Source organism: Passer montanus, unplaced genomic scaffold (assembly GCF_014805655.1).
Source record: "Passer montanus isolate IOZ18808 unplaced genomic scaffold, ASM1480565v1 scaffold25, whole genome shotgun sequence".
NCBI lineage: Eukaryota > Metazoa > Chordata > Aves > Passeriformes > Passeridae > Passer > Passer montanus.
The window spans coordinates 3,854,502-3,870,549 of NW_024367149.1; the positions used below are offsets into that span (position 1 = coordinate 3,854,502).

The 16,048-nt window shown below is 39.0% G+C and overlaps 1 protein-coding gene across 13 annotated transcripts in view; it reads left to right on the top strand.

Moving 5' to 3' along the window:
* MAST2 (microtubule associated serine/threonine kinase 2) overlaps window positions 1-16,048 on the top strand; it is a 204,535-nt gene that overhangs the window by 125,787 nt on the left and 62,700 nt on the right. For all 13 annotated transcript variants that reach the window (XM_039711644.1, XM_039711653.1, XM_039711640.1 and 10 more), the window contains one exon: window positions 12,565-12,656. In XM_039711644.1, coding sequence (XP_039567578.1) covers window positions 12,565-12,656 — 92 coding nt within the window. The remainder of the gene's footprint in view (window positions 1-12,564; window positions 12,657-16,048) is intronic.

Genomic DNA, 16,048 nt, shown 5'->3' on the forward strand with positions numbered 1-16,048 from the left:
AATGAAGCAACACACAAATTGCAGACAAATTCATGAATTATTTGGATCCTTCACATGAGTGAGCCTGCTGAGTATAAAATAATTTTGCACTGGTGTTTTAAGTGAGCTAAATGAAATACTGGGGTAAGAGACTGTTTTGAGGAGAGGTATGAGGAAAGGGAGATCCTGAACTTTGCAGAGGACGCTCAGATCAGGTCAGTTCTGCTGTGGAAAGTGAGACAGAGAGTACACACTGGCACGTGATCGGCCTGGAAATGTGCAGTTCTTGTGTTTAATTGAAGTCGACACATTTGGGTGTTGGAATCCTTACAGAGTCTGTGCATCTGCTTATTTTGACTGGTTTTTCTCTCTGACAAGTGCATTTTAAATCTGAGTGCCCACCAGCCTGAAGCTCTGGGATGGACTTGGAGGAGATGTATCTGGATGTGAGAACCCCTGCCCCTGCCGTGATGTGACCCTTTGCTGGCCCCTGTTCTTTGGACAGGTGTGGAGTTTTGGTCAGGAGAAAACTAAGAGATGTTCTCTGGTGCACTTGGGATTCTTGTTATTTTACTGCCGGCTGGATGTGGACCTTGCAAAGAGCTGTACAACTTGGAGCAAAATGTTTTTTATAAAAAGGAGACCTTACTTAAGGAACTGAGAGATACTTTGTATGACATGTCACCTTCTATCACCACACACCTACCTGGAGAGAAAATGCTTAATTTTCAGCTGGGTGCTCAACACTTCATATTAGACACCATTTTAGTTACTATATTCAGCAAATAAATATATTTTCAAACCATTAAGGAAAACACCTTTGAAGTGATTTGATTCTACATTTGTAGCTAATTATCAGGTAATCCCTGAACAGTTTTTCTCAACTCATAGCCCAATTATCATATTTTTTTTCTATTATTTTGAGGACTACAGATTAATACTAATGAGTTCTTTAGAGTAATTTGCCAATAAAATGAAACACACTTCTGTAGTGAAATATCACAGGTTATTCCAGGCCTCTTAAAAATTTACTTTTAAAGACTGCTCTGGTGGTTTTTTCCCTTTTTTTTGGTTATATGTCAGCTGAAGGTGGAAGGGTCCAGAGACCTGGGACTCAGAAGGAGGATGCTTACAAGTCCTGTGCAGGGGAGTCCTCGTGCCAGATATGAAATCCAAACCACCTGATACCAGTCTCTTTTGTCTGTCATTTTAGGCAATGCTATGCAGTAAATTAGACGTGTTTTGAGATTGTTAGCTTAATCGATCACTGTCTTTCCACAGAAATGCCTCAACTGTCATGTTTTACATGAGGACAAAGCTTAGTCATGTACTGAAAATCTAAGCAAATGTTATGCTTATATACCAGTATGATGTCTCCCCATATTCATTGCTGCCTGCTGTGTTTACGTAGCACTCAGCACATAATTTAAACTCCTTCAGAATTAGGGGAAGATGTAAACGTCACTTGACGTGTTCTGTTTGAGGCTGAAGGAGTTACTTCTGGTATCATGCAGCACTGGCAGTGAGCATGTGCCAGAGGAGAGACTCACAGTGACGTGAGGCAGAACATCTTCTGCAGGCACACATGAGAACAGTCTTGCCCTGGATCTTTGTTCTCTGAGGAAGCGAGCTTGGATCCTGCGGTGCCATTTGAAATTACTTATTTCCAGTACATTGTGTGTTTTCCTGTCCTGTAATTTTTTTTTCCAGTCTTGATTGCATGGTAAATTAGGATGTTACAATTAGCAGACCTAATTTAAATTAAGCATGATTGCTATGGAATTTGAATACCTGACTTTCTGTCAGTGTTTGCATTTGTCTTCCTCTGTGTCTTCATTTGTGTATGTTCTGCAATTTTCATGGGTCTCATTTGTTTTCCTGCTGGCCAAGCTGGTTTCTGACAGAAACAGAAGAACAGAACTGGGGCAGCAAGAACACTGGGATTTCACAATACATGGCGCCCAGAAATGAATTTTACAACAATCTCTTACAGAAATAGGCTAATGTTATTAAACAGCCCTATCTTTCTCCACTTTGTCTCAGAGAAAACTTGGGCTGTATTTTCCTGTGCTTTTGAGTTTCTAATGGAATTTGTTAGACACCATTTGTAAAAATAATGCTCAGATTTTCTTAGTTCCTTTAGTTATGAATAACTACTTAAAGCATTCAAAAAGCTTTTAGCAGTTTCTTTGCTTGTGTACTGATCCAATTTTACATGAGGTACATTTATTAAATATCTGCTTTTTGAACAGTTGTGTAAAATTATGGCTCTGATTTTACTAGGTTTTTGTTTTTTCATTCTTTTATGATTTCTTTTTGTTATCACTGCTACCATCCATTTATTTTTGATACATTCATATATTTATACATGAAAGCAGAATACTGCTTTCTACCATCTTACTGGAATTGATTTTGATTTTACTTTTCAGCCTTCTTAAGTAGAATAGCTCTTAAAACAAATACCCTTTCTTGCCAATGGTGAGCTGCTTCACCCTTTGGATGTGCTGCTGGTACAATCTTTAGCTGTCAGCTTGTGACTTCTAATGTTTGTGTTTTTCTTCTGCTCAGTTTTGTGAATGGTTGTTCCAGCTTCAGTCCTCTAAAATTTCAAACCCCTGTGTGTGTGTATCTATTTGTAGTACACATTTGTATAGTTATTAAACGGGAACAGCCATCCTTGTATAAAAAATTGATGGCTGTTGGATAATGAACATTTGGCTCAGCAAGTAGGCTTTACACAAAAGAATGAGGTTTAACATGTAATCAGGCTTGATTGTTCCAGAAACTTCCCCTTGCTGCAGATCTGAGGTCTGCTCTGTGTGCAGGGCAGGGTCTGCACTCGGAACCTCCCCCTCTTCTCCTGCCCTTTGTGGTTTTGTTGCTCCATTAACATGAAATGCCTTCTACAGGTGTATTTTATTATTATTTTAGTAGTCAGCTGATTTGATCTGATATACACTGCAGTATAGCTATCTAATGGGTTTTTGTAAGTAATTTTTTCATGTCTTTTTAAGTGTGTTGTTTTATCCAGGACAGTGGTTTATTGACAGACCTGTCTGTGTAAATGAGTAAGTGACCACATAAACTGAATGTTTTATTTCAACACTGCAATGTATCTCTGTACATGAATTTACACCAGTTTTAGTGGCTACACTGAGCATTTTCCATGTCCACAGAACTTCAGCTCCTGTCTGCCCCCTTCTTTGACATTTAGAGCCAAATCTTATCTCAGTAGCCTCTTTTTCCTCTCTGCCATTCAGTGGGTGCATTGATTAGAGAGGTCCCAAGCAGCATTTCCTCTTCCAAAGCTGAGGGGAACAACCTGAGCCATCTGTATTCTCTCTCTGTATCTGTTCTGAACTAAAGCACCACCTTGGCAAACACATCTCACCTTTGTCTTGCTCTGCTAGGGGACGGCTCTGCTCAGCCGTGGTGGAGTCCAGGCGGGGAGAGCATGGCATTTTCCTGTCTAAGCTTAGTCCTGGACAAATGTCAAAAGTTTTGTAGCCTGCCCACTGAGATTACAGGTTTGTTAAGCCCAGATGTTTTCCTAATATGTCTATTGGACTATTAGCAGTCTACCTTAGTACACTCATGCTTTGCTGTTATTTTTTAGATGTGTTTTTGAGGATTTTTCTCCCATCTTTTTGTGTGTGCAAACATGAGCAGCAAACTGGTTTCAATACTTCTGTTTGAAGGCCTTTAGAGGCTGAATGTTCGTGTGTACATGTATATATGTACTTTAATACTTGCACAGAAAAGTGGTTTTACCCTCTTGAGGAAATGAATCTTTTTTCCTTGGACTGTCTTTTAAAGGTAACCTGTTCTTGTTTTTTCAAATTTTATTAAATTGATGCTGATACTTTTCTTTTGGTTTTATTAAGAAGCTGCTAAGAGTTGGGAAACATTGCTTTAGGAAGGAGAGGGTCTTGGTGATGAAAATAGAAAGCACACTCTCACCTTCTAAGTTTAGAAGCAAAAGTATGAATTTAAATTATCATTGTAAGGCAGGCAGTTGGAGACTGATTTTCTGCATCTATGTCATTACCTACTACACTTTGCAACTGGGGATGAATTTGAGAATTGTTTACCTATTCATTGAATATTTTTTTATATATTCAAATTCTGCAAAATTAAGAAAGGCAAAATGGAATCTCAATAAGAGAAAAGACCACGATTCTCATAGCATGCAATGGTTAGGGCAGTGCCTGGGTCAGAAAAGTAGGAGGGATGAGAGTGTTGATGTATCAGTGGTGCAAAGCATGGTAATGTATATGTCGCAGCTTATCTTGGTTTTTGGGTATTTTTTAAAAGGTCAGATATTTTGGTGCCTTTTGCTACTGTGTTAAATCCAAAATATCTATAAAATCTTTCTATCAAAAGGTAAAAAAATCGAGGGATGGTGGTTTTACAAAAAGCTACCTAAAAATGGTTTTAAGAAGCTGCTAAGAGTTGAGAAACATTATTGCATTAGGAAGGAGAGGGTCTTGGTGATGAAAATAGAAAGCACATTCTCACCTTCTAAGTTTAGAAGCAAAAGTATGAATTTAAATTATCATTGTAAGGCAGGCAGTTGGAGACTGATTTTCTGCATCTATGTCATTACCTACTACACTTTGCAACTGGGGATGAATTTGAGAATTGTTTACCTATTAATTGAATATTTTTTTATATATTCAAATTCTGCAAAATTAAGAAAGGCAAAATGGAATCTCAATAAGAGAAAAGACCACGATTCTCATAGCATGCAATGGTTAGGGCAGTGCCTGGGTCAGAAAAGTAGGAGGGATGAGAGTGTTGATGTATCAGTGGTGCAAAGCATGGTAATGTATATGTCGCAGCTTATCTTGGTTTTTGGGTATTTTTTAAAAGGTCAGATATTTTGGTGCCTTTTGCTACTGTGTTAAATCCAAAATATCTATAAAATCTTTCTATCAAAAGGTAAAAAAATCGAGGGATGGTGGTTTTACAAAAAGCTACCTAAAAATGGTGTGGAATTGGCTGCAGATGGGGACCTGGGGAGTGGATTTATTGTCTAACAACCTGCTCTCTTTGTTGTCTGCTCTTCTGGCACGTCTGTCCCGATGCAGTGCTGTGTTCTGTTCAGGATTTTCTGTGCTCTGGTATGCTGGAAGCTGCTTGCAAGTTAAGTATGCTGGGTGATGCTTAAGGAAGTTGATGTTGCAGAGCTGAGGATGCAGTAAGTGAGGCTCATGTACAAAATAGCAGAGGCATCAGGGGTGGAAGCACGGCCCAGCACTTGTCTGAAAGCCACAGCAGAGAGATGGTTCCAGCTGGGAGGAAAGCACATCACAAGTGTAACATCCTGCCAAGCAAGCACAAACCCTGACACTCTTCAGTTGGTCTCTGTAGCTGGAGAAGATGAGTCTTACCAGCAGAGCAAAACCTTTCCAGTGGAGCTCAGGAAAGCACCTTAAGAACGTGTATTTTTAAAATGTGCAAATACTTTGATTGCAAACATCCCAGTGTTGTTCAGAATGTTGCCACCCTGGTTATTACTCTGCAGTTCGGCCGTGTGAAAATCTGTGTTCTGTGCAGTAGAGGCAACTCCCTGGACAGTCTGGAGATTAATTCTAGAATAGTGTATTGTTAGAATAGATTTAAAATTAGATCAGTAATTAATCCTCATGCTGAGGTTTGGAACCGCAGGTAGCTGGTAATGAGCTAATTTGTAACATTTTTTGATTCTTAAACTAAGAAAATGCTCTGAAACAAAATGAAGAGAACTGATTGTGTTGAGTGCTGCAAAGCAACCAAATGAGTTTTTGTATTATTTTATGTAACATTTACATTAAACCTGAAAAACTTTCTTTCCATTTTCAGTTGATTTGCTTTGTTTCCTAGGTGCATCTTTGGGGAAAGTGTCTAGAGCAGGTTTGTTGTATTGTACACCTGTATGTAATTGTACACTCCACGGTTAGAGGATTTGAAGCAATACAAAATCACTTTGTCATTTCATTCTGGAATTTGTTTGCTTGTATTTTTTGGAGGAAAAGAAATGTGATAAACCATCTTCCATGAGAATTGCCAAGTAGAGACTAATTTAAAAACAGCTATGCTATGTGAAGCATTTAATAATAGATTTGGAGGAAATGGGAAATGAAAGTATGCAGTAATGCTTAGCTTTCATTCAATCAGCCTTTCACATTTTGTGATGTAACTTCATGGCAGTATAATGTATAGCACAACTGAAGTAGGAGATAGGAGTGCTTGAGAAGGTTTGTTTCATGTTTTTGCCCATTAAATAATGTCTATATTTATTCTGGGGTTTCTCTTCCATAATCAGAGATTTTTTCTTATTTTTTCTTCTTTTATGCTAAAACAAAGACAGGCTTGGAGTGTGTTCAGGATAAAGTGGATTTGTGTAGTTGAGAACGGCTGTACCAGTCACTGTAATTTGTTGTGACATCTCATTTTGTTTGGCTTTGCAGAGTTGTTCCTATGTTGTTAATAATGCAAAAGGTCTGGACTATGCAGAGCGGTGTAAGCAGGTGTGCATCAGCCTCAAGCATTAGGCAAATTAGACATAAATTTGGTGTTCACTGGCAATTCCAGCCTTTTCTTTTGTAATTTCTTAGCTTGTGGTGATGCTGCTTCTTCAATTTGAGCTCTAAATTAAGTAGGAGGGCTTGTCTAACATATAGCTTGGTTTAGATGAAAGGAAAATGGTCTTTCATGCAATAAGTTAATTCCTAAGTACAAAGATGTTAATTTTCCTTAAAACAAAAGAACCATCTGCACCCATTTTACTCCTTGCTTTGTAAGTCTTGCATTGCTTGACTCTGTGTTCACCTCGGTTAATGGGTTTGGTAGCAGGCTGAAAGGTGTGGTGGCATTGTGCAAAATGATGTCCTTTGTGTGTTTTACCCCCGTGCACTCTCTGGATATCTGTACAGAAGTACAACCCACACTCCACAAGCTGACTGCATCTTTTTCCTCTGTGCTCTTCTTTTTTTGTCCAGTTTATTCTGTCTCATGGGCTTCAAAACATTGGGCAGTGCAAATTTGATTACAGCCTGGCTTGCTGAACAACTTGCATCTGTTACTGTGTTTGTAGTAATCAAATTGTAGAAAACTTCTTGGGGAAGAGGACCCTGCACTTAGGCAGTTGGTTTTCATTGTTGTTTTTATTTAGGTTCCAAAGTTAATTGCTATTTGAAGTTCTTCAGAAAGATGGTGGAAACAGGAATACTGTAATTCAGTCTCAAGATCATGGGAGTTAGGGATTGGTTTTATAAAGGAGTGAATGGCAGGTACAGATTGTCCAGAGATGCACTGGATAACGGATCCTTAGTTTAGTCTGGACAAAATGACCAGGAAGGAATCCAAATTCAGGATGTTTCCTTGCTCCTGGGACTTTAATGGCAGGAAATACAAAGCAGTTTTCCTAGGTGATGTCAGGAAGAAGATAGTTCTGTGTCTGTTGTGGTGGAGACTCTGCCTGCAACCTTTAAGAAGTTGGTTCTTGGATTTGTGCTTCCTTCCTTCGTGTCTTAACTGTGTGTAATTGTATTTCTTTACAACAAAAGAAGTGTTTATTGTAGGAATGTGCAACCCCCCAAACCTACACCATGAATAATAACATTTTTTCCCCCCTCAGTTATTCTAGGATGAATAATTCTTAAACTATTCTTGAATGTGGAAAAAAAAAGAAATCAGTTGAACCAGATGCTTACTTATCTATTTTAGAGAACTAATTATCCCTGTTGTTGGTAGTGCTAAAGCTTACAAAATTGCTTCCATCTTTGAATTACTATAATTAAGACGATAACTTCCACATCTAGTTAACATTGCTGTGCAGCTGCTGCATTCATTGACATGCAGATTTTGGATTTTGTAAATTTTCTGTCATTGTGAATAAAAATTTTAAATACTTATTTTCATTTCCAAAATGTCTGTTTCTCATAAAGAACTCTTTGTAAAGCAAATCAACTGAAACCAAACTTCTGTAATATCAGAGGAGAATCTGGTGAAGTTTGGTTAGGTGATATTACATTTTAGGAAAATATGTAACCACAAATAACTTCAGTAGATATGACTGCTCTGAATTTGGATCCCAATTCATAGGGATTTGAGGTCACTAAATGGAGTGTCAAATCTGGAACAAGTCTGATGTTTGGCTTCTGAAATGCTATTTTGAAAGAAGTTAGTGCAAGAGTTAATCTGGCACTCTGACAACTGGAGGTAGTTTAAGAAATTCTAAAATAAAAAATTTTGGTCGAAGGTTGGGCTTGATGATCTTGTAGGTCTTTTCCAATTTTAGTGATTCTGTGACAAATCACTAATATAAATAAAATGCATTCATGAATAGTAACCAAAATGTGATTTAAGCTGTACTTTTTCCAAGTATTGTATTTCTTCAAGTTGATTTCTGTCCAAGTCAATGAGAAAGCTCATGCAATCAGTGTTATCTTGTTTACTTACATACTCTAGAAGTTTCAGCTACAAGAAATTCCTCAAGGCCTATAAATTCAGATGGATTTTGAGAAACTTCCTTATCATTATTCATTTATAATAACCAGCATCACTATGAAATTGCATGATAGTGGTGGTTAGTTATTTATATTTACATTGTTTTTTTCTGTGGCCTTCGCTTTCATTACATGGATGCCTCCTGGGCATTAATCAGTTCTGCTCAGTGAGTTGAAGATGTCCCCTGAGTAAACTGCTAAAATAAAGAATCAAATATTGATTTATGCTGAAACCGAGACATTGATTTCTTTTTCAGACTGAGTAGGCACAAGAAACAAGGTGCACTCGTGGTGCTCATTTTAGAGGCTTGCCCTGGGCTTGTCCGCGGGTGAGGAGGAGGAGGCTGGTTGGGGTGCAGATGAAGAGCTGGGGGCTGAGTGCAGGTCACAGGTACAACGACAAATGTGCTCAGAAATAACTCTGGGCAAGGGTGCTGCCTCGGGGGCACATTTCAGTGGGTCCAAAAGCAGTGTCCAGTTACCAGAGCTGTCCGATGTCCCGCGGGGTTCAGTTTCAGGGACGCGCTGGGGACACTTCAGTACACATCACAAATGATATTTTTACTGCAGGCAGAGAAGTTAACTCCAGAAACAGAGTAAAAGCTCTATTTCCATAGTGATCCAAAGGCATTGTTTCAGCAGTTTCAGTGTAAGATATCCATTTTAATATGTGTGTTTAGAATTAAACCGAGGTGCTCCTATGATCTCACAGGTTTCTAGACTCAGGTTTGGCTGTGTGGGTGTTTGACCAGGGAAGGGAGGGCAGCACCTCCAGAGCTCTGCATGGGCTGGAGCTCAGCCCTACAGCTCTGGGCCCTACAGAAACTCAGTGCTTTTAAAATTGTGTTTTGCCTAAGCTGGAAGACCTGGAGGGGATTGCTCTCTGAAATGATGAAGTGAGATCTGAGAAAAAAAAAAGGTTAACAAGACCCATAGCAAATTGTGAGAGAAAAGGAGGTTCAGGGCAGGGCTCACCTTGTGTTTAATGAAAACAGCAAAACTTTGGCTTATAAACAAATAATAATGCTTGAAATCTCTCTGGACTTGTTAAAAACTGATTTTATTTCTAGTTAAAAAGTAAGATATAACCAACCTTCTCCCCTTTTACTTTGTCCTATTACTCCTGTTTTCTTATGTAGATTGAATTAATTTTTGAGCAAGAAAACATACAGTATTGTTTAAAGAATTCACAAATGGTAATAAATAATAATTAATGCAATTTAAGGGATTAACAATATGATCTTCTCATTATCTTTGGCCTGGTTCTCACATTTGAGCCGAGTGCTGTCTGTCTGGCTAAAATGAACCTTCCAGGAAATATTTTTTTCTTCAGTGGAACTGCTTCTGCCAACACTTAAATTTACTAGTTTGAATTTCTTTGGCACTAAGCCCTGCTTAAAGCCAGCTTTGCTTCCTTCATATTTAGCTCTTCTTCAGGAGGTTCTTAAATGCTGTCTTAGTGCCTTGTGGGGGGAGAGGTCATCCCATTGAAGTCTGCTCATTACCTCCTCCCTTCACCCTTTTTTGTTTTAGTGCCTACCAGAACTTCATCACTCTTTTCTACATTTCCTCTACGATTCCTACATCTGCTAAAAGCTCTTTCTCTATATGCAGAGGGCTCTCTTCCACCAGTAGAGAGTGTGATTGTACTTGTATATTTTTCTCAACACAGAACATGAATTTGAGCAGGAGGGTGTTGTGTTTTGAGTCTCTGTTTTTAAGTTTTACCTTATTGCCAACACACATAAGTCATAGCAATGGCTAAACAGACCCAAGTGGTGTTTCTCTAGCATATGAGAGATCCAGGAAAATTAAAAGTTATCCAATGCTGAGGTGCAAAGAGAATAATATTTTATTCCCAACTTGGGCTAGGCTTTCACTCCAAGCCATTCCCTCCTCTGGGTGCATTTGTGTAAACCTGACCTATTTTAAGGGGTCTCAGCTGTGCTTGCTCTCTATCCCCTTAACCCTTTCTTTTTTGGCTCCTTATATTGGCAAAGACAGTAAAGAAAATGGGTTTAGAAAACTCTGTTCAATTGGGAAAATGAAGGCAAGCAGTTAAAAAGCTCTGAGCTTGGGACAGTTCACTTCCCCTGTTATGCTGTGGTTTAAATATACCAAGTTTCCATAGTCAGCTCCAGACATTGCTGTGGTCAAGTGTGCCTTAGGAACTCTCTTTAGCAAAGAGATAAAACTGTAGAGAATGGAGCTCTGTTTGCTCACTGTACTAGTGGTTTTCGTTGAGCAAGATCTTAAATTCTTACATTATATTTGATACTAAAATACCCAGGATTTTTTTTTTATTACTTACATAGTAATATATATTACACTAGAATACTCAGGAATTTCATTATTCAAGAAAGATTTTGTGCTTACGTAAACAATGATTATCTGGTATTAATGTTGAAATTGAATATTTTGGTTTTTTTTCAGCAGTTACTGAAATAGTGTAACTCAAAACATGTTAAAAATATCTGTGAACTGGGATTTTAAGCTTTTTAAAATCGGGCTGTTAGTTTTTCCATGAGATGTGCACAATGGCAATCAGTTTTTGGATGGACTGTTGTTGAATAATACATGAATGTAAATGGAGATTGTATGGAATCAGTTGGATAATTCTGAGGAATGCTTTAAGTACACTAAAGAGCCTGAATAGCAGTTAATGGTGCTTCAACTTTATTACTGTTTATTATAGTTGGCAGTTCAGTTGTATTTTTTTCTGCATCAAGTTCTCTAGTTTCCTATAGAACAGCAATAAAATAAGCTTACAAATAATAATAGTCAGATGCACTGTATCCTGTGGCAGCAAAATACTTTTGCATTGAATTGTGGCTCTTGGCAGCCCGAGTGTGTTTATTGTTGGGCAGCTCCAGCAGATCAGTCAGTGCACGAAGGACCTGGCAGATGTCAGCATTTGGGGTCTGCAAGCAAAGAGGCTTTTCCTGTGCCTGGGGAACCCAGTGTGGACACACAGGGCACCCCTGGAGTGGGGCCAGAGAGCTCCTTCCTCAGCCTTTCCTCAGCTTTCCCTGCTGCTGGCTGTTCTCCCACCCCTATCAACACCAGTGGGATCCTAGTTACCTGTTTTGGGAGCTGCCGAAGTAATCAGGAATGTTTCTGCCATGGAGGAAGCAAGCTGGAGATACAGAGAATAGATATATGTAGCTGTAGTGCTTGGTCAGTTGTAAGATTTTGCTGGCAACTTCATTTCTTCAGTTTGAACAGCAGGAGAAGTGGCAATCACAGGGGGATTTAACTGTCTAACTGCTCTTCTTCACAGATCCCGTGATTTAAAAATGTTTCCCTCACCCACTGTGATTCCTTTACTCATCTTTAGAGCTAAATGTTTGCTACCAGCAGTCACGAGCTGGGAAGCAAATGGAGGAAGACATCCTTCTCTGCATTTGGCTCTGCTTTCCCAACAGGGAAAAAATAAATCTGAACTGTTCCATAAGAAGTGTCACTTTTCTTGCTGGAACGAAGTCATGGCAATGAGTGGAGTTGATGTGGTGGAGGCGTGTCTGAAATTTGCTTTGCAGAGTTTTCCATTGGTATTGCCACATGTGTTCACAAAGATTTTTGGATCCCAGGCTTTAAGTTTGATTAGTAATCCCACTCATCTGCTGGGTTGTGCTAACACTTTGCTCTGTAATTTTAACTCTGCCCTAAGGAATATGCTCTAGTTTCTTATAACCAAGCCAATAATTGAAACGGATTTATTTGCTATGTTGGATATTGGTAAGAGTATCCAGAGCACTCTGGGCTATATTACATTGTTTTTTGCTTTTTGTGCAAGTTGTAAAGCATGAGTAGCACATATTTTGTGAATCAGGAATAAATTACCATCTATCTCCAGTGGCCTGTGTAACAAATGCTTCCAGAGTGTTGAAACACTTGCTGCTGACAAAGTACCTTTCTTCCCTGTACATTTCCTTCTTTGCAGGATCATAACTGAGGTCAAGAGTATGAGAGAATCCCACCCTAAATACTGGGAGATTCCTCCTTAGCAGAAAGGGATTCTGCAGGACCTGCCTCGAGGTGCTGTTGTCCATCTGACCATGCCTAATGGTTGGTTTGTCTTTCTTTCTTTCAGCTGTCGGACAAGCAACAGGAAAAGTTTGATTGTAACATCCAGCACATCTCCAACTCTTCCACGGCCACATTCCCCTCTTCATGGACACACAGGTAACTCCCTAGGACTGCTCCACCTGGGAAGCATCAGCAGTCACTCATTGCAGTGAGTTTGAACATACTGATACTCAGCAGCAAAGTATGCCCTATGGAAATTACTCTGATTGGTTTTTCACCTTCTCTAACTTGTGAGAGGGTCCTTATAGTTTCAAGATAAATGTTTTATGTTCTGCACTTTGTAGTTTGCTTCCATATCCATCCTCCACTCTTCCTGGGGGATTCAATCCTCTTACATCCTGCAAAAGAGCCTGAGATGGAAAACAAAGCCAAATAAAATTAGATAAATACATTTCAGTAAATCTCTTGTTTTGAGTCTCTGAGCATGGTTAATTTGTGCCAGTGATTTAACTGCAGTTCTCCTGAGGAGGAACATCCTGCCTGTTTCCTTGTGCCTCTGGCAGCTGTGCACTGTGCCATCTTATGGTCTCTGTCTGCTCCTCACAGCAACATCAGGTGTTTGGGAGTTCTGTTTCTTTTTTACACTGCTCCCAGTTTTACCATGGCAGCAGCTGGGAAATGCTCATTTCAGAGCACATGGGCAGGGGCTTGTTAGTCATTGAAGTGAAGTGTGTGGAGATGTTCTTCCAACAGAAAAAGCAGGAATAATTCTTCAGAAAGGGTCACACATGCAGATTCAACAGCCTGCCTGAACAGCATGTTCCCTTGTTTTTGCTGCTGAGGGAGGTAGATGGTGTGTGACGACTTTGGTGTTGCTATTCCAAAGTGCCAGAGAGGATGCCTGGGCTCCAGGTCTGTCCCTGATGGGCACCAGTCAGCAGCAGGAAACAGCTGGAACGTTTGTGGCACATCACCCTCAGTGCAGCCTCTCTGGAAACACGTCACTGCTGCGTCTGAGACGAGGGATGCTGTTTTCATTATAATCAGGCTGTCTTCCTCCTACATGGCAGTATGTTCTGTAAATGCTTTCTGGAGACTGAAACTGAGGCTGTGCTGAGAAAGAACAGCAAACCGATGGTAGCTCAGCTAGAAGGAGCCATCTGCTTCTGTTTGCAGAGCTTTGCATCCCGAGAGGTGATATCCAGCCTGTTGAAAGGAAAAAGAAGGCTGAAGTTATTGTTCAGGGATGCCCATAAAAGCCTCATTCACTCTTAAGCTTTCATAAAAATCTGCCACATTTTCTTGGGATGCTATAAAACGCTCAGTCACGGAAAGCTAAGAAGATGCTTTAAGTACATTGTTATTCTAAAATGACCCATGATTTTCAAATTAAAATGTTAACAAAATCTTACAGATGGTATATTAAAACCATTTTCTGCTTCAGAATCTGGAAGAAAATACAGGGCCAAAAATGTGTACAGACCATCTCCTTCCACTTCAAACTCCCTTGTTGCTGTTGTGCGTGGTTATGGTAGCAATAATTTTGTAAAATTTAGTTTAAACAAGGCATTTTTTCTTGGTAGAGATTCTCCACTTAGTTACATTGTGCTTTTTGCTTTAAATTCATATATGTGTTGGTTTCACTGAATTCTAAATTAGCTTTACAAGCCTTTAAATGAGAAGAAGAAATGCTTGGGAGATTGCAATAAGATATTGACATGATCACTGGTCAGAAAACAAATACAGAAATGTTTATATTAGAAACATGTATATTATATTTTCTTTTGATTTGCTTTTCTCCTTTATTAAAAAAATTAAGTTTCTTCTGGTGGTTTTGATACTGTTTCAGGCTTTACAAGCTTATAATTTATTAGAAGTATGTGAGTGTCTTCTGAAAGGAAGACTAACTACTCAGTAGTGTGCCACCTTACTTTAGCAGTAATTTTCAAATACTTCCTTTTTTTTCCCTGATGTTGCATATGGGATTTAAAATTATTAATTAAAAGGGCATCCTTTGTTACCTGCAAGAGTAGCCAGTAGTACACAGGAAGATAAATTTATTTCATTTGGGTTCTTTACCAGTACTATATTTAGGAGTCTTCCCTGGGAAAAAAATAATTTATTCAAGAGACAAAAGTAGATGAAATTTAGAGTAGAGTCACAAATATTTTCTTAAGAAATATCATATATGAGGAGTGAATTTGAGAACAGGCTGTGATATTTGTTTAGTATTTGAACAGAATCTGTCAGTCTGTTTGTTCAAGCACACGCAGTGATGAGTTACTAAGAAATGCTGGTGCCTCTCTCCGGCCTCTTTTGTCTTGAACTTTTGTCTTCTTAATGCCCATTCTGAGCCTCTGCTACAAATCAAAGGAACAGCAAGCATGCGGAGAAACCAGGGAGGCTTTCTAAAATGTTTCTGTTGAGACACCACACTGAAATAAATTCCTAAAATACTAAAATAAATACGCTAAAATACAATACACTAAATACACTAAAATAAATAAATGGCAGTAGTGTCAGGAGTTACTCTTTTCTACATGATGTAAAAGTCAGTGGGTGAGGTCTAGGAGAGTTCTTTCTGTCAGGCAAACCTAGCTCCTCATGAGCACTAAGGGACTTACATCTCAAACAGCATCCCAACAAGATGCCAGGCAACTTCATGTCCTAGAAAAGTTAGAAGAAAAGTATTACTTACAGAGCTCTCAATATCTGAGAAAGAAGTACATCCAAATGTTTTGAATCCTGCCATGAAATCACTTCTGAATCAAGTGCACTTAAGTGTCTAGTTCAGTTTCCAGGCTGTATAAAACAGCATTTTCTAGAATGAGCTGGTACTTTGGCATAAAGAACTACAGCTCATGGGGAAGTCACTCTGCTGGTTTAGTCTCCCCAGACTTGTAGTGGCCAGTTTTAGGAATGCAAGTTTGAAAATTTTGCCTTTTGAAATGAAGGGGGAAGTAAAGAGGTACACATGTGTATTCCTTTTTTTTTTTCTATTTTTTTGAATCCGTTTTTTGAAATCTGAAAATAACAAAGAGGTTACACCATAAGGTTCATAACTAAATTGCCATCAGATTACGTTTTAAATCAAAAGGCTTAAAATCAAAGAAGTTATATTGTAATTTAGTAGTAAGGAGATAGGTAATTACAGCTGGGAAATTGAAACTCAGGCTATTTTAAAATTTACTTTTCACAGCTGTAAGGTAGCAAGGTTGCTCTGTGACTTCCAGTGGGGCACTTGTCACTGCTGGGACCTTTGCCCTGCTCCCATGTGTAATGGCACATGGAGGGAGCTGCTCACAGGCAGCACTGTGAATTAAATTATTCTGCTATTACACTGTGAGTTCAATTCCACCTTCTGGCAGAAAAATGGCTATTGCTAAAGTGTCTAGCTATTTATTTTTAGAGTGTGCAGAGTGTGTAACATCCCACCCTAGATCCTGCCCTGGTTATCAAAGCTGAGGTTCATCAGCACATTGTGCTGTGATCCTTGGCTGGTCTGAGAGCACCATGGCATTCATTGTTTATGAGAATGGTGGTACACA